This window comes from Budorcas taxicolor, chromosome 7, assembly GCF_023091745.1.
Source record: "Budorcas taxicolor isolate Tak-1 chromosome 7, Takin1.1, whole genome shotgun sequence".
Taxonomy (NCBI): Eukaryota; Metazoa; Chordata; class Mammalia; order Artiodactyla; family Bovidae; genus Budorcas; species Budorcas taxicolor.
This window is the reverse complement of record NC_068916.1, coordinates 65,734,183-65,761,242: the sequence shown is the minus strand read 5'-3', so window position 1 is coordinate 65,761,242 and position 27,060 is coordinate 65,734,183. Positions and strand designations below refer to the sequence as shown.

Below are 27,060 nucleotides of genomic sequence, written 5' to 3'. Positions count from 1 at the left end.
AGAAAGTGTTAATCTATCATAATTCTCTGGGGAAAAAACGGAAATTACAAGCATTCAGATATTGTTAAAGAGAAGAAATCAGTTTCTGAACCATGTAAAGTTAATTTCAGCATGGAAACTAACCAGATGTACTTAGCAACAGTTATAATGGGAAAGGTTCATTGAGATAACGTATACACCATGTTTAAAACAGTACCCAGTCCTGAAGGCTAGCAATTAGTACACTTTAACATACCAGAAGCAGTTCCAAATCAAGGCTGAATCTTAGATTACAAGCAAACATTCTTCATTAGACTCCAAGATGTTTTGTTCTTACCTATTTCAAAACACTTTTAAGAGCCTGATGAAGTAGCATCCTCATTTATGCAATTTATAGTTACGGAGTCCACACCGCCACCTGGTGTGTTTCAGTCACACCCAAGGAAGTAAAAACTCTTGAGACTAAAACTCATAGAGCATCTGCCCCGAGAGAAAGCCTGGAGACCCTCTGGTCCAGGGATTCTTAGCCACGCATCACTGGGGCATTTGTTACCAGTGTAAACCCCTGGTCCCCCACACCAAACCCTGACTCACTAAGTCAGAGAGTGAGGCCCAGGGATTTGGATCTTTTAACAAGCCCTTCAAGTGATTCTGAAGGTGTTCTCCAGACAACTCTGAGCCTCTTATCTTCTAGGTAAATTAAATGAAGGCCAAGCACGGAGGAAATCTGCCCAGAGTCTTACTTCTGGTTAGTGATTATGCCAAGACTAGAACAAAGGTTACCTCCCACCACTCTAGTGATATTTCCATGCTTCCATGCTATAATACCTTAGGACCCAGAATGAACCTGCCCGACACCTCAGTGACTTATTCACTGAGCCCTCTGCCTTTTTTACCCATACATTAGGTTAACTGCAGAGGCCTAGAAATATTCCTGTATATTCATTAGGTATGCATAAATAACTTAAACCTAGAGTTTAAATTACAGTCCAATATTTACAAACTGTGTAACCCAGAGATGGTTATTTGTAAAATATAGCACAGAGCATGTCAAATAATGAGGTCCCAATAAATAGTAGCTATTATTAATGCCATCTTAAAACATGGCACTGAAGCTACATTCTTCATTTGACTCAAAGTGCAGTTCCCGAAAACAGAATCATCTGGAAGTGCTTATTTAAAACAGATTTTTAGTGAATCAGTGTATTTGGGGGAGAGGGGTGGAGAGGGACCCAGAAGTGTGCATTAATAAGCACCCTAGGTTCTTCCTCTGCATATAAACATTAGAGAAACACTGAACTAGGGCCGTGGACAGAGTGTTGAATACTCTTAACCATTTCTGCTAACAAGAGGGAAGTGAGTGCCATCTACTGCCTTATTTTAGAATGCAAGGCTGAGATTGGTTCTTCTGATTGAATTCACTCTGAAAAATCAATCCTAAACAAGATAGCCAAGCAACAGAAAGCACTGTTGGAAGGAGACATAAAAACAGTTATTATTTAAGGAAAATAAACTTTATAAGTTAAATGATTTTTGGAGTTTTAGATTAATATATCTAATAAATTCCTATAATTTCAAGTTTCAGCTAAAACAGTAAAGGGTAATATAAACCCTCACCCACTAGTCAATGCCAACAGTGAAAGGAAAAACTGAACCACAGAACGCTCTAAAATACTGCACTGAAACAACATGCAGGCATGCTCCCCTCCACTACCTCCCTTAGTCTCAAGAGGAAAATCAAGTGAAATAATAAGGACAAGCTTTCTTATCCTACAACTTTCTACTCAAGTCTGGTATCAAAACTACCACCTGCAGGGCATTAGCTACAAAGCTAACGTTCCTTTCCAACGGGACTCAAAAAAGCCTTCTGAATTATACAGTCTGTCACTATGTTTAAAGCTGATTTCCCCTTCCTAGTTGCAAATACATAAAATATAACTAGAGGCTCTCAAAAAATGGACAGAGACTTATAAATATTCGTATAAAACCAGCAGTGGTACTTCATATTTCAATAATTCAATAACGATTCACAGAAAGCATGTGTCTTTAATTTTTGTTGGTTTTAAGAAATAAATGGTAAAATATATACACCATGGCGTCTGAACAGTCCCATCACAGAGCATGAATGATGGTCCGGTTGCGAAGCTCCTGGATATACTCTTTGGCGTGGGTGACTGCTGTCTTTGGTGCCTCAGGTGGAGGGGGAGGGCCTTCCACCAACTTCACAAAATAATGGCAAAAAACCTTCTCCATAATCCCAAAGCGACCTCTGCCGTGGTATCGGATGCGTTTCAGGTATTGGCCTCGCCCTGAGGTGGACTCAGCTAGACAGGGAAGAAAAAGAGAATTACACAAAACAACCACAACTGTATCTGCAAGATTACAGCTTGACTGGCTGAGAAATTTCTGTCTTCTCCTCAGCTGGATTCTAAGATTACATGAGCTCGCTGGCTGGCTAGAGCAGCTTATCTAAAGACAAGCATCTCCTGAGTTCTTCCTCACAGATCAGGCTCCATTTCAGGTCCTGGAGAAGTAAGAGTGAACGAGACCAGCAAGGGCCCTGGCTCCGCGCAGTGGACACTCTAGAGGAGAATGACAGAAAACAAACGCCATCATTTTAGTTAGTGACAAGCGCTATGAATAAAACAAAGCCAGTGATGTGACAGAGACTGAGAGAGTGCTGTGGGGGCAACTTCAGACTGGGTGGTGTCAAGAGGCATCCTTGAGGAAGACACATTTGATCCAAGACCAGAATGGATCACTCGTGCAAATGCCTAAGGGCAACGTGTTCCAGGCTGAGGAAAGAGCACGCGCAAAGCCCCAAAGCTAAGAACATCCTTGGCTTGTTTCAGGACCAGAACCTGCTAAAGCACAGTAGGCAAGGCGCAGAGTGATACAAATAAGGGGAAGAGATCAGAGATGAAGACAAGATTACACAGAGCCCTGGAGGTTGTGGAAGAACATTCTGATTTTATCTTAACTGTATGAGAAGCCTCTGGAACCAATGGTTCCCAAATGCTATCCTCAGGCTACTACATCAAACAAACCTAGGGAACACATTTAAAATGCTGATGCTGATATTCTAACTTATATCTGGAGTGGGCCTTGGAAATTATATCCTGAGCAAACAACATCCCCCAATCCAGGCAACTCTGATTCACAGTCAGGTTTACGAATTCCTGCATCACATCTATCCCCTCATCTCCCTGTCCCAATCCTACATCTCAAGGTTTGACCTTGCAAAATTTGAAGAAATCTTTTGAATAGTAGTAAGAAGTAATCTATTCACCTGTTCACCCATGGTAAATCAGAGTAACTACCTTCTGAATTTAGTCTTACATTTTTAGTTAATTTAATAAGCGTTTTAAAAAGACAAAATCTATAGCATACGGAGCAAATTAATTCACTTTCATACTCACCACTTTTATTCTTACTGTGACGGAACTTTATATTACAGAGACCATGTCAAAGCATCTGCTCCACAACCCTCTGACCACAAACCTCTCATGAAGTGATTTCAGCAGAACCATCCTAGCTTTGCCAAAGAGAAAGCTAAGGATGAAAGTGACTAAGAAAACTGCCTAGGGTTTCAGTGAAATAAGGTGAGAGTTAACTCCCTAATTATCAAATTCATCTACTGGGCACTAAAGAAATGAATTTAAGAATTTCCAAAGATAGCGGTAGGGGGCAGCTGGGCGAAATGGATGAAGTGAGTCAAAAGGTACAAACTTTCAGTTATAAAATAAATAAGCCATGGGGATGTAATGTACAGCATGGTGACTATAGTCAATAATACCCATATTGCATATTTGAAAGTTGAGAAGAGATATTATAAGATCTCATCACAAGAAAAAAAACAACCCTATAACAATGTATGACAGATGCTAACCAGATTTGTTATGGTGATCACTTTGCAATACTGAATCATCCAGCTGTACACCTGAAATTAACATAATGTTGCATGTCAATTATACTTCAATAAAAAAACTTTTTTAGTTTCTCCAAACAAAAACCAGTATTGCACAGATCACTTTATAATATAAAGTATTTCCAGGTGCTCTGAATCCACTTGTCAGGAGGAATCCTAAAAATAAAACCAATGACACTGGGAAGAGTGTAGAAACTTCTGAAAAGATTTTACAAACATGATGGCTAATTTTATCTAAAACTCCTACTCTATCCAATTTGAGCATCAATTTCCAAATGCTCTGAGAATAAGGACTACTACACTCCAGGGAAAGAAGTATCAAAATTAGCTAACTGCGCAACACTACATAATCTATCAGAACACAGCGATCAGTGCTACAGGGTCCATGCTAACTACCATTTCCTTTCCATTTCTCCCAAAATACCTAATAGCAAACACTCAGAACCTATGAAATGCCAGCCATGGTTTCCTCTTTAGGCCATCAAATAACATCTGCCTAACCTGCATGCATATAATGCCATCACTTTTTAATGTCAAAACAAAAACATTAATTCTTCTCAAACACCACACCCTGGAATGGGAATACACAACACAACCACTCAGATCTGAACGAAATCAGGGCTTACAGTATAGATTCCAAATTGGTGTAGGGTCTCCCCTCCTCCAGTCTCTCCTCCACTAACTATGTATGTTGAGTTTCAAACTACTTTAGTACAGAACTACGTCAATTAAAATGAAACAGTATGTAGCTGCTGCTGCTGCTAAGGCGCTTCAGTCATGTCCGACTCTGTGCAACCCCAAAGACGGCAGCCTACCAGGCTCCCCCGTCCCTGGGATTCTCCAGGCAAGAACACTGGAGTGGGTTGCCATTTCCTTCTCCAGAAACAGTATGTAGATGCCTACTTTAATAGCAATTTGTTCTACATGAAACTTGGAATTTCTGTTTGTTGAGTGAGTGAACAGCACAGTTTCGGCAGATCCAAAACTGTGCCGTTCACTCACTCAACAAACAAATTTCAAGTTTCTGCTGAGTGTGAAGCCAGGCTTCCCTGCCCATCACCAAATCCTGGAGCTTGCTCAAACTCATGTCCATTGAGTCGGTGATCCCATCCAACCAACTCATCCTCTGTCATCCCCTGCCTTCAATTTTTCCCAGCATCAGGGTCTTTACTAATGAGTCAGTTCTTCGCTTCAGGTGGCCAAAGTACTGGAGTTTCAGGTTCAGCATTAGACCTTTCAATGAACACCCAGGATTGCTTTCCTGTAGGATGGACTGGTTGGATCTCTTCGCAGTCCAAGGGACTCTCAAGAGTCTTCTCCAAGAACACAGTTCAAAAGCATCAATTCTTCAGCACTCAGCTTTCTTTATGGTTCAACTCTCAAATCCATACATGACTACGGGAAAAACCATAGCTGTGACTAGATGGGCCTTTGTCGGCAAAGTAATGTCTCTGTTTTTTTAATATGCTGTCTAGGTTGGTCATAGCTTTTCTTCCAAGGAGTAAGCATCTTTGAATTTCATGGCTGCAGTCACCATCTGCAGTGATTTAGGAGCCCAAAAATATAAAGTCTGTCACTGTTTCCATTGTTTCCCCATCTATTTCCCATGAAGAGACATCTCTGCTAAATTGCTCAAATTCTAAACTAAATTTCATTGTTTCCCAAGTACACACAGTACTAATATGTACGGTTTTGGTCCATGGGGTTTTGTGACCCCATGGACTATAGCCCACCAGGCTCCTCTGTTCATGGAATTCTCCAAGCAAGAATACTGGAGTAGGTTGCCATTTCCTTCTTCAGAGGATCTTCCCAACACAAACCAGGGATCAAACCCAGGTATCTGGAATCACAGGCAGAACCACACAGACTGAGCTAACAGGGAAGCAGGCACTCAAATATTTTTTGAATGAAAGAAAAAACAGAATTGTGTTCGCAGCCGCCGCCGCGCCGCCGTCGCTCTCCAACGCCAGCGCCGCCTCTAGCTCGCCGAGCTCCAGCCGAAGGAGAACGGGGGTAAAGTAAGGAGGTCTCTATACCATGGCTCGTACAAAGCAGACTGCCCGCAAATCGACCGGTGGTAAAGCACCGAGGAAGCAACTCGCTACAAAAGCCGCTCGCAAGAGTGCACCCTCTACTGGAGGGGTGAAGAAACCTCATCGTTACAGGCCTGGTACTGTGGCACTCCGTGAAATTAGACGTTATCAGAAGTCCACTGAACTTCTGATTCGCAAACTTCCCTTCCAGCGTCTGGTGCGGGAAATTGCTCAGGACTTCAAAACAGATCTGCGCTTCCAGAGTGCAGCTATTGGTGCTTTGCAGGAGGCAAGTGAGGCCTATCTGGTTGGCCTTTTTGAAGACACCAACCTGTGTGCTATCCATGCCAAACGTGTAACAATTATGCCAAAAGACATCCAGCTAGCACGCCGCATACGTGGAGAACGTGCTTAAGAATCCACTATGATGGGAAACATTTCATTCTTTAAAAAAAAAAATCTCTTCTTCCTGTTGTTGGTAGTTCTGAACGTTAGTTATTTTTTTTCCATGGGGTCAAAAGGTACCTAAGTATATGATTGCAAGTGGAAAATAGGGGACAGAAATCAGGTATTGGCAGTTTTTCCATTTTCATTTGTGTGTGAATTTTTAATATAAATGCGGGGACATAAAGCATTAATGAAAGTCAAAATGTTTCAGTGAACAAGTTTCAGCAGTTCAACTTTATAACAATTATAAATAAACCTGTTAAATTTTTCTGGACAATGCCAGCATTTGGATTTTTTTAAAACAAGTAAATTTCTTATTGACTGCAACTAAATGGTGTTTGTAGCATTTTTATCATGCAGTAGATTCCATCCATTCACTATACTTTTCTAACTGAGTTGTCCTACATGCAAGCACATGTTTTTAATGTTGTCTGTCTTCTGTGCTGTTCCTGTAAGTTTGCTATTAAAATACATTAAACTATAAAAAAAAAAAAAAAGAAAAAACAGTAAGATATCTCAAAAGAAGAAATTACCTTCAAAGATATTGCCCAGCAGGTACCATGTATTGAAAATACTCTCAATATTTCTGATTACTTGTATTTAGCTTAATGGGAATCTTAACATTAACTTCAGAAACCCTCCCCACTTTCCCAGAAGACTGATTTACAAAGTCAGTCATTCACTTTCCCTGAAGTGAACCACTTTAAGATGCTACGACTCACAGAGCAATGGCATTTTATTAGTCCATGTCCACTTGTCAAGGCCTATCACTGTGTCATCAGTCATCATTGCAAGTTTGAAAAGGAAATGAACTTTCAAAGTCTATGGTCATGCATCACCAGGTATGAGCTTCAGACTGATGACAAGCATTTGAAGGAATTACCACACAACGAGAACATATGCTACCAAAAAAGTACATCCCTTATAATCTCTGGACTTACTTATTTCAGGGGACTGAAAGAGCTTTTGCTGAGCCAAACCGGCAGTCAACGAGTAACTAGGCTTTCAAACTCTAAAAGAAGTCTATGGAATGAAATATCTAGGCCTTCTCAAAGACTATAAGATCAATCAGTTTCCCACATTTTATGGGTAAGAATCAATAGACTTTACCCAAGCCTCTCCCTTGAGGTTTCAGTCTGTGGTGAGGACTGGGAATCTGTGTTTTTAATAAGAGAAAGTGAAAGTCACTCAGTTGTGTCCGACTCTAGAACCTCAGACAATTCATATCAGGGAAGTTTAGCAAATACAGGGATAAACTGCCTGATGTGTTGTGGTCAGATACTTTGTCTTCCTGGGGGTACTCATCTCCTTTTCCTTATTAACAAAATTCGCCAACAAAACACTTAGCAAAAGAGTTTTTAAAATCATAAGACAAATCCAGACTTACTAGCCCTACTTAAGAAAAGAGATTTTGACCCAGAACTAGATGAAAAGAAGGTACAGGAGGGGCAGAGGTTTCTCAGCAGAAATGTGCATAAGAAACCAGTACATTAAAGGACCATTCACAGTTAAGTTGATTTCTGCTTAAAGGTAATACTGGACTTTGCTCCTTCATTTGGGAAGACAGGATTAAGCTCTTCACCCTCTCACCATATATACTAACTACTGAAACGGATTTAAACACAAATTCCATTTCACTTGCATCTGAATTACATTATGAAATGCTGCCGATCAGCTAAGAAGCCAATATTCTTATGAAATTGAATAAAATTAATTAAATGTCATTTGATATTCAGTCATGGAGCAAGAAAGGTCACCAAGAGGTTTTAAGCAAATGGTCTTGCCCTTCATCCATTTCATCTCTTCCAGTGTTTCTGGGTCCTTCCAGCATTACTTATTCATGCTTCTCCCAGAAGAAAATGCTTATGATTAACTACTGTGGCCTGCATCTTCTAGCTGCCATTTTGATTCCCCTCTGACTCTATGCATGTATCAGAATATAATTAATTTTACAAGATTCAGCTTTAAAATAAGATGTTTCAATTGAAAATCATAACTCATTTAAATTTCAGAAGTAGCTGTAGCTGCCAGCGTCAATTTCAGGTGAGGTGAAGTAAGATATTAACCAGAATAAACATCTCCAGTAGGGCAGAGGTTATGTGACAAAGTGGAATTTAGATGATCTTTTAAAATGCTAATTGCTGAAAAACTATAAGGTACAGCAGCTAACTTCCACTATAATGATTCAGCCTTTTCCCCTCTGTGTGGAGAGCAGCAGTTCCCATATCTTGAATTTGAAATATCTTTAGTAAAATAGTCCTTCTTATATGTAGGCTTGGTAGACTGAGAAAATTTTGCTTTGACATGAACATCTCTGTTTGGTGATAAAACTCCTGAAGTCAGGAGTATTGGGGTGGGGTGGGGAAGAGCTTTGTAATAAACACTGATCTCTTTATAAAAAAAGATCAGTATGAAGGTATGCTACCAAAATATCCTTTACATTTGTACAGTACACCATGCCTTCCAAAACATTTTCACTTCCATTAAATAGATGTGAGACAAGCCTACAAAACCAGAGCTAATGCTTTAGGATGTTAAGAACAGAGAGGAACCAACACATCTGGGTCACTAAGTCTTTGAAGGTCCTCTGGCTTTTGTAATTCAACAGGTGATTTTCCATTCTGGTACTAGGAGGGCTAACTTACAGGATACCTCTATGGATGAGGCGCCTGGCATGGCACATTATCTATAAAGACTGTCTAAGTCCACTGTGATCCTTTATATATCTCTTTCGAGTTGACAAAGAATGCATTTTTTAAAAAAATCAGCTACATTCTTATTATGAGTAAAGGACCACTCTACGTATCATCTTGATATCCATTATTTAATAACTATCAGCAATAGATTTCATGATCTCAGTCTCATTAGAGAACAAGTAAAAATAAAGCAGTTAGGACCATTACAACAGACTTAACATTCACATGCTGGAGACTGAAAAATAAGCTATTACCAGCAATTTCCAATGGTAAACATAGTCCCAAGTATTTAGATATCAAAGACTGTTATTAGGTAAAGAACTTGGCACCACTACTAGAAGACACTTTCCAAAGCTAAGAATATTAGAGATCTTACCTATATATAAATTGGATCTGAATTCCACATTGTGGTCTCTTACTGCCATATCTTGTGCTTCTAAGAGAACCTGTAACAAGGAAAAGAAAGGCATTCATATGGCTGACCTTGAACTAGAACAGAATTAAATTTCTCATTTCTTGTTGTTATCTCTACATGACTGCTAATCACATGCTTTCCTATTATAGTCAATTTTAAAAAGAGAATATCAAATGATAACAGTACTAAGGAGAATGGATACAGTGAGTTTCCTTCCTCAGACAAGAATTGCAAATGCAAAGAACACAGTCGATACTGCTAAGTTTTAAATGGAATGTGTAAGCTGTAAAGGAGGAGATAACAGTACTAGCAGCAGAAACCCTGGTAATGAGCATTATGTCTTTGAGTCACAGACTTTGTCAAAAAATTCAAGAAGCTCAAGAGCTAAATCTTACTGAAAATTCTTAAACTTTGGATGCAAAATAACCATTAACAACATCAGACAAATAGAGAAAATCATACTTGAAAATTTCCTTTAAGAATTATTAAGTTTAGGGATTTCCCTGGTGGTCCAGTGGTTAAGACCCCAAGCTTTCAATGCAGGGGACTCGGGTTCTATCCCTGGTCAGGGAACTAAGATTCCCACATGCCAGATGGCACAGCCAAAAAATAAAAACAAAACAAACAAAAAAAGAATTATTAAATTTATACTCCATAAATATTTTGAATTAACTTTCTCCAGAACACATTTCTTAAAATAGGACAGTAGTTGTCAGAAATAACAGAAAGCAGATCTTTTTGTCCTTTAAAGAGGAAGAATGTAGTACAAAGCTGGGTACACAACAGATACTTAATTGCATTCTGAATGGAAATAAATAAGAGGCATTACAAGAGAGCCTCTTAGAAGTCTGAATCCAACAATCTCAGCTATTCAACTACTAAATTAAAAGATCTGACTTAATGTGAAAATTAACTGAAGTAATGCTGATTTCCCCAGATGTCCTCAACTCAGCTTTCTGAAACAAAACACTCATGTGCCTAGAATGAGTCAGCATAAATACCAACAGTATATTTCCACCAAGTGAATCAGCTACATTTAGAGCTAGAGAGGTCTTTCTTACAAATAAGAAAAATGGAACTAGACAAGTGCCTTGCCCATAGTCACAACAGAAATTGTCAGAGAAAAGATAAGACCAAGTCACCAGAGTTCCAGTCCAGTGCTTTTTCCACTCAATTAGTTATAAAATCCCAAGCTCTCAGTTGTGGAATTGACAAAAATTCTTCTAAAATAATGTATCAAGACCCAATAATTTAAAATAAGATGTATATAAATGACTTTGTGGTACAAATAAAAGCATCTCAGGAAAAAGAATACTTAAAGCATAGAACATCCCTAACGTATAAGAACATTAATAAAACTGAGTACCCTGAATCTGTATAATATAAACTCTGCACTTAAATGAGCTAATTCCGGATTTAGGCAAAGCTTACTAACATCTGCAAGACAACTATGTGCTCTTTCCCCACCAATCTTAGTTTACCTCTTTAATTATCTGGGCTCCTTTTTTGTCACTGAATTCCAATTGAGCCAGAGCCTGGTCAATTGACATTCCTCGTATCTAGAATTAAAGGATAATAGACAAAGAGAAAATAAATAAATTGGTTTACAAAGTCAGCATTGCCACTTCAGTGAAAAGTAAAAGTCTTACATAATCCAAATAACTTCTAAAAATAGCTAACAAGTTACATGTTAATTACATCTCAGTAAAATTAGGGAAAATTTTTTTCATTAAAAATAAAAATAGCTAATAAATGCAAAGGAGAAAAATACACGTTTGAGAAGGTACACCATCACTCTCTTTAAGTTAAAATCAAACTTAAAAATTTCAACCACTAACCTGGATTTTAATAGTTTTAATAATAAAAGAGAGCAGACATGACAAAGAAAGATCATAGGTTGGCAAGGATGCTAGCAGGCATAAAAGGCATCTTTTTCCTACAGAATAAATGTATTATTATACATGTATTTGCTGCTTTTGCTTTCTCTCCTACATAAATTTTATTTTCTGGGTAAAAAACTTAAAAGGCAACAGTTTTGAAACAGGTTGAATCAGCTTTTACAGATATGTAAGTTTGCTTCCTAGATTCTCTAACTGTAGCCAGGTTCTTGATGCCTTTGTTCTAAATATCTATGAATCTACCATGATTGAGATTCTCAGGAGGTAAAAACTGAACAAAATCACTAATTTCTGAGCTATCATTTTTGGATTAGCTAACAAATGTCTGAAAATGTAATTATATTCCTCACTTTTTGGAGAAAAAAAGGCAAGTTTTTTTTCAGTTTTTGGTTTTTTTCAAATACTAGGATAAAATTTGAACCTTCTTTCCCAAAGTATTATATGGTAACAGTCACTTTAGCTTACCAATTTTGCCAAATACCACATCTTGTCTTTGCTGTACTTTATTTGTCTTCGACAATGGTAGATTTCCTTACAAACAGGAAAAAAAAAAATTAAACAAGCCTATCAAAATGACAGTTGCTGCTAAGTCACTTCAGTCGTGTCCAATTCTGTGCGACCCCATAAGACGGCAGCCCACCAGGCTCTGCCGTCCCTGGGATTCTCCAAGCAAGAACACTGGAGTGGGTTGCCATTTCCTTCTCCAATGTCTGAGAGTGAAAAGTGAAAGTGAAGTCGCTCAGTCGTGTCTTGACTCTTAGTGACCCCATGGACTGCAGCCTACGCTCCTCCATCCATGGGATTTTCCAGGCAAGAGTACTAGAGTGGGGTGCCATTGCCTTCTCCGAAAATGACAGTAACACAGTATTAATAAAGTTTTTACCTTCTAATGCCTAATGAAACACTGCCATAAGAAATAAAAACATTATCAAGAATATGGAGACTGTTTTTTCCCTATTTAAAGCTATGTTTTTCCAAAGTCTCACTGTCATAAAGATTACTAAGGGAGAAACAAACTGCAAAATGGCTAGTTCATGACAATATCTGCAATGCTTCTATACAGATGAATAGTAAAAGACTTAAATGAAAGTATTTTAAAAACATTTAGCTGGCTAAAAGAACAAAGCATACAAAAAGAAAATAAGTTTCTTGTTAGTGAGGAAAACAATGGAAAAACGGATGAAACAGCTACTTTTGTAAGAAAACGAATACTGCGGGTGTCTGGTGAAGAGCACAGGTTCTAGAAGAAGAGCATAGGTTCTAGAATCAAACTACCGGGGTCTGAATTCCCACTCTACCATTTACCAACTACAGAGCCCGAGGCCCTTCAGCAGTTTCTGGCTAAGTCTCTTCTTTAAAATGAAGACAATAGTACCTAACACCTAAAACTACAATAAGGATTAAATAAACTAACCTATGTGAACCAAGTACTATACAGTGCCTAGCACATGGTAAGATCTTAGTAAATATTAGGTTTTTATTTTGGGGGGCTCCAAAATCACTGCAGATGGTGACTGCAGCCATGAAATTAAAAGACGCTTACTCCTTGGAAGAAAAGTTATGACCAACCTAGATAGCATATTCAAAGGCACAGACGTTACTTTGCCGACTAAGGTCCATCTAGTCAAGGCTATGGTTTTTCCAGTAGTCATGTATGGATGTGAGAATTGGACTGTGAAGAAGGCTGAGTACCGAAGAATTGATGTTTTTGAACTGTGGTGTTGGAGGAGACTCTTGAGAGTCCCTTGGACTGCAAGGAGATCCAACCAATCCATTCTGAAGGAGATCAGCCCTGGGATTTCTTTGGAAGGAATGATGCTAAAAGCTAAAACTCCAGTACTTTGGCCACCTCATGCGAACAGTTGACTCATTGGAAAAGACTCTGATGCTGGGAGGGATTGGAAAGGGGACGACCGAGGATGAGATGGCTGGATGGCATCACTGACTCGATGGAAGCGAGTCTGAGTGAACTCCGGGAGTTGGTGATAGACAGGGAGGCCTGGCATGCTGCGATTCATGGGGTCGCAAAGAGTCGGACATGACTGAGCGACTGAACTGAACTGATTTATAGAAGGTAGCTTTATCCCACTGAATTTTTTAATCAATCATCCATTACACAATTTATAGTTCATAAAGCATTTTTCAAGCCCTTTATTTCATATGATCTAACTCTATGAGTTGGGAGAGAAAACATTTTATAAATCTTTTACAAAATGAAAATCAGAGAAATCAAGTGACTTGTCCAAGATAGCAAAGCTTGTAACAGACAAAGCTAGTGCCACCCAGGGAAGTATGTGAAGGGCTTAATACAATGTCTGGCAGGTCTATCTTTAAAGTTCTCCTCATGACTCTAAAACCCACACTCTTTCTACTACTACACCACACTGCCACTTAAAAATCAGAAAAACGATTTCAAGGCAATTCAAGGCAAGTAACAGCAGAGAAACCGCAGAACTTTTTAACTTTCTGAGCCCAGCTAGAAGTTTACAAATGACTTAGAAACACCAGTTAGTCTCAAGTGGCCATCTTTCAATATGTAGCAGATTTCAATTCTGTTGCAGTAGAAGCTGACAGGCTGAAAAGTGTAGCAACAGTCTAATTACATTTTCAGCAATAATCTGTCCTGGGGAGCACAGGAGAGGAAAGAACTGTCATGACTGATAATATTAATCTGCAAAATTAATACTCAACAAAATCTTTTATATAGAAACCTTTCAACTCTTGGTTTCCCATGGTGAGACATTGTTAAACCTGAATTGTATATAATCATCTTCAAATATTAAAAAAAAAAAAAAAAGACACTGTAATCCTGGCAAAACACTGGGAAAAAAGGAATCAAATGTTTACCAGAAAAGGTGAAAGTTATTCAACCATCGTCTTCTAAAACTAAAAAGCTCAACGTTTGCTTGAGGCAGGTGCACTGTATAAGGGCACTTTCTAAAGGTAAACCAGATTAAGTCTCAGTAAATAAACCTACCATGGCAAATAGATAAAGTGGCAAATTTGGAGGTCAGAAGGCCTGGTTAAACATAATGGCTATTAATTAACCTACACAGTAAAATTAGGTAAAGTTACATTAGAATATAATGTCCAAAACAGCTATTCAAATAAAGTATAAGTCTAAATTATGAAATGTCTAAATTAGTAACTTGTAAAGAAGTTTATTTTTAAATGCATATAATGACACAAACAGCAACAAAAAATGTCACCTAATAGAGGATCCACATTAATGACTCATAAGAATGACATATGATCAGTATGTCAATTAATCCACATATTAAAAACATGCCTCTCATAGAAGTGACTGTTCAAACAGTTTTGATACAGTTTCACTACTAATTTATTTAACTTAGCTTTCTTCAGAAACACATAAAAAGTCAAGCTCAATTTAACAAGGTATGACTATTTTATATGTATATATATTTTTAAAAGCCTTTAATTTCTGACTTACTTTCTTTACCAGGATGAAGTCACATGTAAGATAGTATCTACAGGAGCCTACATTGTTTGGATATTTGTACTAGCTAAATTAGGAAGACACTCTTAAAAATAAAGGAGTGGTCTAAACTGGTGACATTCATTTTAAGTTACTGCTATAGGATTTATTCATTGCCCATCTACTATTATTTAACTACATATTCCAAATGCTGAAGAACAGAATGAGATAGAATGGTATTATCTGGCCCTCTTTTAAACAAGAGGTAATACTAACTTTCTAAATGTTTGCAGCTAGCAGACTGAAAATACTAAGGAATACTGCAAATAATGACACAGTGTGTAAACTATGTGGCTAGGTGAGCAAATTGTTCCCTGTTAGTAAGCAATGTATTTATAGTGAAAAAAGTGAAAGTCGCTCACTCTTGTCCAACTCTTTGCAACCCACTGGACTGTAGCCCACCAAGCTCCTCTCTCCATGGAATTCTCCAGGCAAGAATACTGGAGAATTGCCATTCCCTTCTCCAGGGGATCTTCCCTGACCCAGGGATTCAACCCCCAGTTCTCCTGCATTGCAGGCAGATTCTTTACCATTTGAGCCACCAGGAAAGCCCATCCAGGAGCGCTTCTGGATAAGCAAATAAATAAAGAAACAAAATAAATAAGAAGCAAATAGATAAGAAACAATCTTTTTAACTCTCAAAAAGATAAACCTAGAATATTTTCTGTATCAATGAAAAGATCAAGAAAATTGCTGTAATTTTTTTCTTAATATAGAATACTAAATCACTGCTAGCTATGCCAGGAGCCAGCGTGAGGAACTCCGCCCATGGCAAAGGTCAGGAGGAAGGAGGCTTGGCATACGCAAAGGCGTGATCAAGCCTCAGGAAACCCCCGGTTCCCAAACATCTAACCCCAAAACCAGTCTGTTTTATGCTCTCACCTACACCTCTGACTTTACGGGGGGCTCTCCTCCATAACCGTTTTTCTTGGAGAAGGAGTAAACGTGCAGCTCCAAGGCAATAAAAATCCTTGGGCGTGACAAGAGTGTTTCAGCTTACGGACGCCTCTGAAGGTTATCTAGCCCACCTGTATAGGTTCGTCCGGCCACATGTGATTGTTTACAGCCTCCCAACCTGAGAGGCATGAGATGTTTTAGACTTATTAAAGGCAAATTCTTTTGGGGAGTTAGAAATTATTAGTATAGTGTGTTGGTTAGGAATTATATTGGTGAAGGGTTTCTTCATTTGTTGTGTCAATAATTGCTGCTAATTCCCTGCTCTGGGTGGGACAAGGATGTCTCAGGTCAAATCTCTCTGCTGACAGACTAGCTTGCGTGACAGCATTATCCATACTCCTGCCACATGATTGTTTACTACCTCTTAACCATAAACAGCACAGAGACTTTTGGAGTATTTTGAGAGTCTTTTCTAGGACTGTTTCTTCTTGTTGAGTCAATGACTGCCGCCAGGCCTCCATATCCTTAGGCACCTGGGAATATATTAATCAATGTATTTGGAATATAGCAAAGGAAATATAGTAGTTTGATGTTAGCAATACTAGACTTTTTGAGTTAACGGATTTTCTCTTTTGTAATAGATCGCTGTACTTTGTTATAAATCACTGTGTCCTTGCTATGTAAAAATGTAACTTTATCATATCTTAAAACTAAATAGATTTTAAGGGGAGCATTGGTGAAAGGATTTTCATTTGTTGGGCTGATGTTTGCTGCTAAATCTCCATATTCCCTGCCCTTATAATGACTATAACTAGCATATAGGAGAAATAAGTATTAACCTTTAAGCATATAGGAGAAATAAGTATTAACCTTTAAGACTAATCATGTTAACCTTGGGTTAAATTCCTTTCTTGATTGTAACTCACTACACCCTCACCCTATAGGAATGTAACTTTATTTGGAGGGTGGTGCCTGGTTTAAGAAAAAACACCCTTGGAAGAAATAAGTTTTTTGGTTATCAGAAAGAAAGGATCATAAAATGTCAGCAGATCTCACTCATGGCCAGAAGATGATGTAACTTTTTTATACATTTATGTGAAGCACCTGATTTTGATAAAGGTCAGGACTGCTGACTCCCGCGTGACTCTGTATTCATCCCTATGTGTAACAAAAGGTATATAAGCAAACCCAAAAATAAAGAAATCGGATCAGTTTCCAGAAAGACTGATTCCCCCATGTCACTTCTTTCTTGCTCCCGTTTTTCTGGCTGAATTCCCGTCTAGAGCATGGATGCTATTCCACGTAATCCAAGTTATTCAGCCTCTTTTTCTCCACTAATCTTCCTACTACACTATCCATTTCTAATCTCTCTATATCTGTGATTAAATATGTATTTTTCCAAAGACGCCGACTCCGTCCCCACCTTCGAATTCCCTGGATCCACCGGGGCTGCACCCCGGCATAGCTACACAAGAGTAAGAGTGCTTTATCAAAATGAAGAGATCAGTTATACCCACAAACTTACAGCTGGTCTCCGAGGTTCTCCAGGCAGTTGTGGAGGATAAACAATTTTATTCTTCTTCTCCCATTTTCGAGATATTTCAAGAGAAGCACTTGTGTGGATATGTGATTGAGGTAAAATGCTGTGAGATGAAAAAAGCCTGTAAAGCAACAGACACTTAGAATCTTCTCCACATCTATTTTCTGAACCACATCAGCTCCATTTTGATGGAAACTATTTAAGGATAACAAGTGGGAACATTCTGGACATATTTGTTAACAGAGAGTGCTATTACATAAAATACCACAAAGAGCTTGTAGTGTACTGAATGCTAAGAAGAGTGAAAAGTCAGTAACTCACATTAGTCAAATAATAAACATATTATAATGCCCAAGGTATCTTATCCTTACTGACCAATAAACACTTATTTTTTTAGGGACTTTCTCATCATATATATATAATATACAACATTATGTAAGTTTCAGGTGTACAACATAATGAGTCACAATTTTTAAAGGTTACATTCCATTTATAGTTATTATAAAATGTTGGCTATATTCCCTGTTGCACAATATACCCTTGTAGCTTACTGACTTTATACATAGTAGCTTGTACTTAACCTCCTACCCCTGTTTTGCCTCCCCCTTTCCCTCTTCCCACTGATAACCATCAGTTTTCTACATCTGTGAGTCTGTTTCTTCTTTGTTATATTCACTAGCTTGTTTTACAGTTTAGATTCAACATATGTTGCACAATATTTGTCTTTCTCAGTCTCACTTATTTCACTAAAGATAATAACTGAAGTTCATCCACATTGTTGCAAACGGCAAAATTTCATTCCTTTTTACGGTGGCCAGTGACTACTGATTCGCTACTGTAAGTCATCTCAGTCCTAAAACAGATTTAAAGACACAGCAGATCCCTGACATGATCTGAAGAATTCCTCAACTTTGTTGAAAAATCAAGACAAATAACATCATTTTGTAATGCCTAAGAAATTAATGCATAAAGATGGATTTATATGCCTCCTGATGTAAAAAGACACCACCCACCATCTATGAAGTAGTCTTTCTGCCAAAAACAAACCTGAATCAATCTTGAGTCAATACAGAAAAGACAGAGACGGGGACACCTGTTAAACAACATGAAGGGGATGCGCTCAACAAAATCCGAGCTGTACTTAAGTCTGTGACACCAACAGCCCACTTTCTTCAACAAAAAAATCACAAGGAGAGTTTTTAAAAAGGAGCTGAATAAAGAACCTACATACAGATTATGAGAACTAAGAAAAATGTTAACGAGTGGACTTTTTTTGAAAGTTTGATTTAATGTATTTAAACTAAAAAACGGCAAAACAAACGAAAAAAACCAATTTGTCCATTTTTCCCACCCCTCAACCCAAGAGGTTGCAGCCTCCTGCAACTATCCATCTGTTCTCTGTATCTATGAGCCTAGTTTTATTTTTGTTTTGTTTTTTAGATTCCACATACAAGAGAAATCAAATGTATTAGTCTTTCTTTGATTGACTTATTTCACTTATCACACTACCCTCCAGGTTCATCCTTGTCACAAATAGCAAAACTTCATTCTTTTTTACAGCTGATTAATACCTCTGTGTGTGTGTTTATATATTTATATATATCACAATCTCTTTACCTATTCATCCACTGATGGACACTGAGGTTGTTCCCATATCCTGGCTACTGTAACGCAGCAATGGATAAGAGTGTGTATACATCTTTTCAAAGCAGTGCTTTTATTTTCTTCAGAAGTAGAATTGCTAGCTGACATGGTAGCTCATTTTAAATTTTTTGAGGAACCTCCATACCATTTTCCACGGTGGCTCCACCAAGTTATGTTCCCACCAAAAGTGCACAAGGTTTCCCTTTTCTGCAAATCCCTGCCACCCTAACAAGTATGAAGTATTATTTCACCATGGTCTGGATTTGCATTTCTCTGATGATTTATGATACTGAGTATCTTTTCATGTACCTGTTGGTCACTGGCATGTCTTCCTTGGAAAAATAGCTATTCAGATCTCAGTTTTTAATTTGATTGGGGTCTCTTTGCTATTTAGTTATATGAGTTTGTTGTCTACTTTAGACATTAGCCCTTTATCAGATATATTACCTACAGCTGTTTTCTCCCATTCAGTAGCTTGCCTTTTCATTACGTCGCTGATTTCCTATGAGAAGTTTTTTAGTTTAATAAGGCCCTACTTGTTTATTTTTGTTACTGCTTTTGGTGTCAGATTGAAAAACATTATTGCCAAAACCTAGGTCAAGGAGCTTACTGCCTGCGTTCTTCTAGGAGTTTTATGGTTTCAGGTCATACATTCAAGTCTTTAACCCACTTAATTTTGGAGTATGGTGTAAGATAGGATCCAATTTCATTCTTTTGCATATGGCTGTCCAATAGAGACTATCTTTTCCCCAATATTGACAAAATATTTGTGGGTTTATTTCTGGGCTCTCTATTCTGTTCCATTGATCTATGTGTCCATTTCTATACCGATATCATACTGTTCTGATTACCACAGCTTTGTAATCAGGTAGCATGATGCCTTTAGCTTTGCTCTTCTTTCTCAAGATTGCTTTTGTTATTGGAGTTTGGAGGGTCCATGCAACTTTTAAAAGTGTTCCATTTCTGTGAGAAAACGCCACTGAAAAATTCTTTTTAATTTTATTTATTTTTGGCTGGGTTGGGTCTTCGGTGCTGCATGGGCTTTTGTTGTAAGTGGGCTACTCTCCAGTTGTGGTGCGCAGGCTTCTCATCGCGGCGGCTTCCCTTGTTGTGAAGCACAGGCCCTAGGACACATGGGCCCAGCAGTTGCAGCTCCCAGGCTCCAGAGCACAGGCTCAATACTTGTGGCGCACAGGCTTAGTCACTCCACGGCACATGGGATCTTCCCAGGTGAGGGATCGAACCCATGTCTCCTGCACTGGGAGGTGGATCATTTGCCAGTGAGCCACCAAAGAAGCCCTGCCACTGACATTTTGATAGGGACTGCACTGAGTCTGTAGACTGCTCTGAGTGGTATGGTCATTTAACAGTATTAATTCTTCCAATCCATGAACACAAAATATCTTTGCATTTATTTCTATCTTCTTCAATTTCTTTCATTAATGTCTTATAGTTTTTAATATACAAGTCTTTCATCTCCTTGGTTAAATTCATTTTTAGATATTTTATTCTTTTTGATGAAACTGTAAATGGGTTACTTGATTATCTGATAGTTCATTATTAGTATAAACAAGTTTTTGTGTATTAATTTTGTATCCTACAACTTTCCTGAATTCATTTACTTTTAATAGTTTTTTTGGAGTCTTTAGGGTTTTATCATGTTATCTGTAAATAGCGTTTTACTTCTTCCTTTCCAATTTGGATACATTTCTTTTCTTGTCTGACTTCTGCAGCTAGAACTTCTAATATCATTTTGAATATAAGTGGTTAGAGTATATGTATATCATCATCTTTGTTCCTGACCTTATAAGAAAAGTTTTTAGCTTTTCACCATTGAGTATGACACTAGCTGTGGACTTGACATATATGGCTTTTATGATGTTCAGGTATGTTCACTCGATGCTTGCTTTTTATCAAAAATGGATACTGAAAGTTTTTATCATAAATGAATACTGAATTTTGTCAAATGCTTTTTTTGTACATCCATACTGAGATGATCATATGATTTTTTTTAATCTTTCATTTTGTTAATGTGGTGAATTGCATTAACTGGCTTGCATGTGTTGAACCATTTCTGGAATTGGAAAGTATTGAATACATTTTTAGAATAAATCCCACTTAATCATGGTCTATGACCTTTTTTTTTTTTTAAGTCTGGCAAGGATTTATTAGGAAGCTTATTAGTCACAGTGAATAAAAAGCCATGAACAGAAGAACCGAGATCTCCAAATTCTGCCACTGGGCTTACAACACTAGTTAGAAACTGATAAACATTAAGGATTTCCCAAAGGGAAGCATATCAAAGTCCCATCTTACCCCAACCAGGCTACCCACAAACACAGAAACAATGCCATGCTCTCCTCAGACCGCTTACCTGGGCAACAGGAAAAAAGGACCCTCTCAAGCTATTAAGCAACATCAGGAGATTCCTGCTCTTCAAGCTATAACATGGGACACTGGTGCATGACAGACAACTCCAAACTGGGCAACTTGACAAGAATGTTGAAAGATGACAGGGAGAAGGAGCAAGCAGGGACAAGTATTTCTAGTTACAGACCCCCCTGATGGTTAATACAAACACAATGCTGAGGCTTCAAACAGTTTACCGCAGCCCAGGAATAGTTTCCATTTTAAAAAACAAGTCATAAAATAATCCTGCCACAAAGCAACAAGACACTTGGGGTCCCATGGCCACATAAACTGGGAAGGCAGGCATCATCCATGGCTGCCAGATACTGACCAGCCCAAGACCCGATTTCTGTAGGGCCCTAGAGAACCACGATTGTTCCCTGGCAACCACACAACCCTTCCTGGGGGTGTGGTATCTTCCATAGGCCAGATTTCTGCAGCACGCCCCAAAGACAAACCTTGGCAGAGGCTGTGGCAGCCAACTCTCTTTGGAGCCCCATCTCTCTTTGTCCTTCCCAACAGGATGTCATACTTCTTCAATGACACAATGCCTCTGTGGGAGTCTTAGCCAGACCTTAGGAAATAAAGTGTTTCTGTGGGGTTACCTGATGGACCCTGTGGTCAGCTGGATTGGCTCATGCTTCATAACTACAGATGGTGACCTCATGTGAGCAAAGCTCAGTCCATTCTCCTCTCAGGCCAATATAAAAGACCTCTGTGGTATCAGCTCCAAAGTTTTTTGAAATATGAATTGAGAGATGACAGATATTTGAAAAATGAGAAATTTCTGTAGCATACTCCAATTCCCCTGTAAGATCCCGGTTCAGACTAAAGGTCTGATCTGGCTCCCTGTCTCTATCATCAAAGGACATCTGTGGAATGTTCCTGCACAGTCTCATCTCAGAAGGGTGTGAGTCATCATCTTCTCCCATTATAATGATGCCCTTGAGCTTGACATTGCCTGTAAATGGAATATTAAACATAAGCTCTTCATCTGCATCCCTTTCAACAAACTTGGAGCGGTCAGTCAGCTCCTCCCATGGCCTAAAGACACCGCGGCCGCTGCCCTCACGGCTCTCCTTGAAGCACTGCGACTGCTCCAAGTCAAAGAGCAGGTACAGGCCAGGTACAGGCCGAAGGTCAGGCCGCGCTGCTCGGGAGGCTCCTCCCGTTTGGCGGCGCAGCAGCAGCCGCCCCCACTGTGACCATGCGACAGGGCGCCGCCACTGCCCGTGCATCCCCTCAGCCTGCTGCTGCCGCCGCTGCTCCCCACCACTCCTCTATGATCCTTTTAATGTATTGGTGAATTTAGTTTGCTAAGAACTTGTTGAGGGTTTTGCATCTGTGGTCATCAGGGATATTGGCCTGTAATTTTTTGTATGTGGCACATTACTTGGTTTTGGTATCAGGATAATGCTGGCCTCATAAAATGTGTTTGGAAGAATTCTGCCCTGTTCTATTTGGGGGGAGAGTTTGAGAAGGACTCATTTTAATTCTTCTTTGAATGTGTGGTAGAATTTACCAGGGAAGCCATCTGGTCCTGGACTTGTTTTTTTTTTTTGCTCCTGGACTTTTATTTGTTGGAGTTTCTGATTACTGATTCAGTCTCCTTGCTAGTAATCAGTTTGCTCAGATTTTCTATTTCATTATGATTCAGCCTTATGCTTCCCAGGTGGCACTGGGCTTGGTAAAGAATCCGCCTGCCAAACCAGGAGACACAAGAGACGCAGGCTCAATCCCTAGGTTGGGAAGATCCCCTGTAGGAGGAAACAGCAATCCACTCCAGTATTCTTGCCTGAAAAATTCCATGGAGGAAAGCCTGGTGGGCTACAGTCCACAGGGTCGCAGAGTCCAACATGACTGAGCACACACACACAGATTCAACTCAGCCTTAGGTTATACATTTCCAGGAATTTATTCATTTCTTCTAAGTTGTCCAATTTGCTGGCATATAATTATTCATAGTCGTCTCCTTTTTTTCAGTGTTTTTCAAGTTATTTATTTATTTTGGCTGCACTGCGCCCCCACTGCTGTGCACGGGCCTTCTCTAGTTGCGGCACATGGGGGCTGCTCATCAGCTGCAGTGCGTGGTCTTCTCACTGCGGGGGCCTCTCTCGGGCTCTGGGCACGCAGGCTGCAGTTGTTGCGGTGCATGGGCTCAGCTGCCCTGCGGCACGTGGACTCCTCTGAACCAGGGATCAAGCCTGTATCCGCTGCAATGGTAGGCAGAGTCTTAACCACTGGACCACCAGGGCAGTCCCATAGTAGTCTCTTAAGACCCTTTGTATTTCTGTGGTATCACTGTCACATTTCTTCTTTTCATTTCTGATGTTATATAACAAAGTCCTCTCTCTCTTTTCTTGTTGAGTCTACCTAAAGGTTTGTCAGGTTTGGGGGATTTTTTTTTTTTAATCTTTTCAAAGAATTAGCTCTTAGTTATCAGTATTCTCTCTTGTCTTTTTAATGTCTAGTTCATTTGTTTCTGCTTTAATTTTTATTATTTCCTTCTTTCTGACTACTAACTTTGGGCTTCATTTGTTCTTCTAGATCCTAGAAGTGCAGAGTTATGCCGTTTCTTGAGATTTTTTTTTTCTTGAGGTAAGCATTTGTTGCTGTGAATTTCCCTCTTAGAGCTGCTTTTGCTGCATCCCACAAACTCTGGTATATTACATTTCCATTTTTCTTAAGGTATTTTCTGACTTCTTCTTTGACTTATTGGTTATTCAGCAGCATATTATTTAATCTCCTATACCTCCTGCCACAGACACACTGAGTCTACAGCTACATATGGAACAATTTTCTCTTAAAAAAAAAAACAACTAAAGGCTGGCTGGATGACAACAACACATCAGGTACACAGGAAGAAAACTATATCACAGCAGCAGGAGAGGATGGCTCACAATCTTGTCATAAACCCCACACCCACCATGACAACCCATAACTGAGAGGGAACTCAACACTCAGAGCTTCTCTCTGAGAACAAAGGGTTCAAACTCCACATCTGGCACTGCAACTTTTAAGACACACACTTGAGAGATGAAACCCCAAAACACCTAATTTTGAAAACCAATTGAGCTCACGGCCCACAACCCACAAGCCGGAGACAATCAGAGAAACACCTCTTAAAGAGTCACACTCAGAAACTCACCCACCCCAATGCTCAGCTCAGAAGCAGCCATTTCCACACTAAGAGTAAAGGAGGCTCACCTGTTTACATTAAAACTTCAGCCTGGGGATTTCCCCAGCAGTACCACGGTTACAACCGAGGTCTAACTGCAGAGGGTCCAGAGGCTCAATCTCTGGTCAGGGAACTAAGATCCCACAAACCGTGTGGTACAGCCAAAAGTAAATTTAAACAAACAAACAAACAAACCCTAAGCCTGAGAGGCAAGTTAACACACACATTAAGGAGCCTGCTGCAACGCTCTCCAGGGAAGGAGACTGGCAGGCACCATCTTTGCTCTCTCCTTTACCATGCTCCAGAGAACCAGTATCTATCTCCCAGAAGACAGCCTTTATATGCATCTGGTACCCCAACTTTCGCAGCTGCCACCCAGGAGATAACTCTTGACTGTCTGGCTCTGGAGGTCAGAGGAGGTTGCGTTCCGGTTCACATGGAACTGTAGTAATAGGTGTCGCCCAAAGAGCTCAGAACCCTGTCTGGCACCATGAATTTTATGACTGCTGCCAGGGAACACTTCTACATCACTTGGCTCTGGTAATCAGAGGCTTAAACTTACTTGTGGGTCCCCCAGGAATGTAACCAATGGAGAAAGAGTTCTTAAACAGTTGCCACCCATGGGACACAGCAAGAGGCAACAGATCTTTGAGGTCTTTCTATGAAGGAGGCCTATTAGCTAACCATCCTAACTGGCCTGGAGGCAGGCTTCTAAGCAAACAATACATATCAAGGAGCTGACTGTAATCCTTTCCAAAGTTAGGGTTGGTGGTGGGGAGGTTGTAGACACTATCTTAGCACTCATCCTCTGCTAGGCTACAAAGCACCAGTGTCTCTGGAGGGGAGCTTTACACACGTCTGGTATAGCTTCTGCAGCTGACATCCAAGGGATGCCCCTTGGTCACCTGGCCCTCATGACCAGAGGGGCTTGTGTTCTGGGTCTCATGGGACTGCGGCCACTGGGGAAGGATGGTTCATGGCAGGCTACCATCCTCAGGTGACTGCACAGACAGCAGACCAAGGCACACTGCTCAGTCTTTCTATGAAGGAGACCACACTGCAGTCCTGGAACTTCTGAGTGGGAAGCCTCAAGTCTGCAACACATTTAGTAGCCTATGAAGCAGCTCTCAAGAATGCAGGCTGGGGTCTTCGCTGGTTGTCCAGTGGTTAAGACCTCGTGCTTCCAATGCAGGAGGCAGAGGTTTAATCTTTGGTTGGGGAACTAAAATCCTACATGCCTTGCAGTGCAGCCAAGAAACAAAACAAAACAAAAAATAATGTAAGCTCTAGACATCAGCTTGGAGCTCTTTTTCTCTGCCTTACTCCAGCTTACCAATATCTTCCCAAAAAGAAGCGTATCTACTCATCTGGAGGGTGTATCCTGATTTTTCCAACTGCTGCCCAGAGGACAGATCTCCTGGCTCTGGGGGCCAAAAGGGCTTACCTTTGTGGCCCCCCAGAACTGAATATATTTGCATACTTATAAGTTTGCTGCCTGAGGGTCTAGCTTCCAGTCAGATTGAATCTAGGTGCTGAAATCCTCCTCTTTGGAACACTATTCTCGGCACAACCTCAACAAACGGGAGCCATTTGCCACTTGTGCAAACACAGAAGTGTGAAAGACAAACAAAAGCTGTGGCAGGGATGAAAGAAAAGCTTCACCTCCTACATGAGGCCACTCCTTCAAGACTGGGAGAAGTGGCTGTTTCTTCTACTGTATAGAAACCAACACAGAGAGTCACGTGAAATGAAGACACAGATGAATATGCTCTAAGTGAGTTAACAAGATAAAAACCTCACAAAAAATTCTTAAGGAAACAGAGATAAGTAATTTACCTAATAAAGAGTTCAAATTAACAGTCATCAAGATGCCCACTAAACTGGAAAGACAAATGGATGAAAAGAGTGAAAACTTCAACAAAAAGTGGAAAATATAAGAAAATATACAGTCTGTGTATTTCTCTAGGCCAGAATACCAGCATGGATACCCTTTCCCCTGTCCAGGGAATCTTCCCGACCCAGGGATCGAACCGGGGTCTCCTGCACTGGTGGATTCTTTACCAGCTGAACTACCAGGAAAGCAGCAGCAGTCACAGAGCTGAAGAATTATTGCACTGAAAAATACACTTGAGGAACATCAACAACAAATTCAATGAGGCAGAAGGAAGAATCTGTCAACTTTAAGGAAAGGCAGTAGAACTCACCCAAGCAGAGCAACAAAAACAAAAAGAATAAACTTCCAACCAAGAATACTCTATCTGGTGAAGTTACCACTCAGAATTGAAGGAAAGACACCATAACATGGGCATAGCAGGAACCTACCTCTACATAATAAAGGCTATATATGACAAACTCCAAGCAAACATTTTTCTTAATGGTGAAAAACTGAAACTATTTCCTCTAAGATCAGGAACAAGACAAGGGTGCTCACTCTTACCACTACTATTCAATATAGCTCAGAAGTTTTAGCCACAGCAATCAGAGAAGAAAAAGAAATTAA

The 27,060-nt window shown here is 39.7% G+C and overlaps 2 protein-coding genes across 3 annotated transcripts in view; one reads left to right on the top strand and one right to left on the bottom strand.

Moving 5' to 3' along the window:
* Nucleotides 1-2,005: 2,005 nt before the first annotated feature.
* MRPL22 (mitochondrial ribosomal protein L22) overlaps nucleotides 2,006-27,060 on the bottom strand; it is a 41,757-nt gene continuing 16,702 nt past the window's right edge. The window contains exons 3-7 of one of the 2 annotated variants that reach the window (XM_052643989.1): nucleotides 17,315-17,432; nucleotides 11,862-11,927; nucleotides 10,980-11,057; nucleotides 9,460-9,529; nucleotides 2,006-2,303 (exon numbers count right to left, since the gene is read on the bottom strand). In XM_052643989.1, coding sequence (XP_052499949.1) covers nucleotides 2,092-2,303; nucleotides 9,460-9,529; nucleotides 10,980-11,057; nucleotides 11,862-11,927; nucleotides 17,315-17,432 — 544 coding nt within the window. In that variant the 3' untranslated portion in view covers nucleotides 2,006-2,091. Of the gene's footprint in view, nucleotides 2,304-9,459; nucleotides 9,530-10,979; nucleotides 11,058-11,861; nucleotides 11,928-17,314; nucleotides 17,451-27,060 lie in introns of both variants that reach the window. The other variant, XM_052643988.1, reaches the window with a different exon arrangement.
* Nucleotides 5,930-6,655, top strand: LOC128051418 (histone H3.3A). Its single transcript, XM_052643990.1, has one exon. The coding sequence runs from the start codon at nucleotides 5,945-5,947 to the stop codon at nucleotides 6,353-6,355; it is 411 nt and encodes a 136-aa protein (XP_052499950.1). The 5' UTR covers nucleotides 5,930-5,944; the 3' UTR covers nucleotides 6,356-6,655.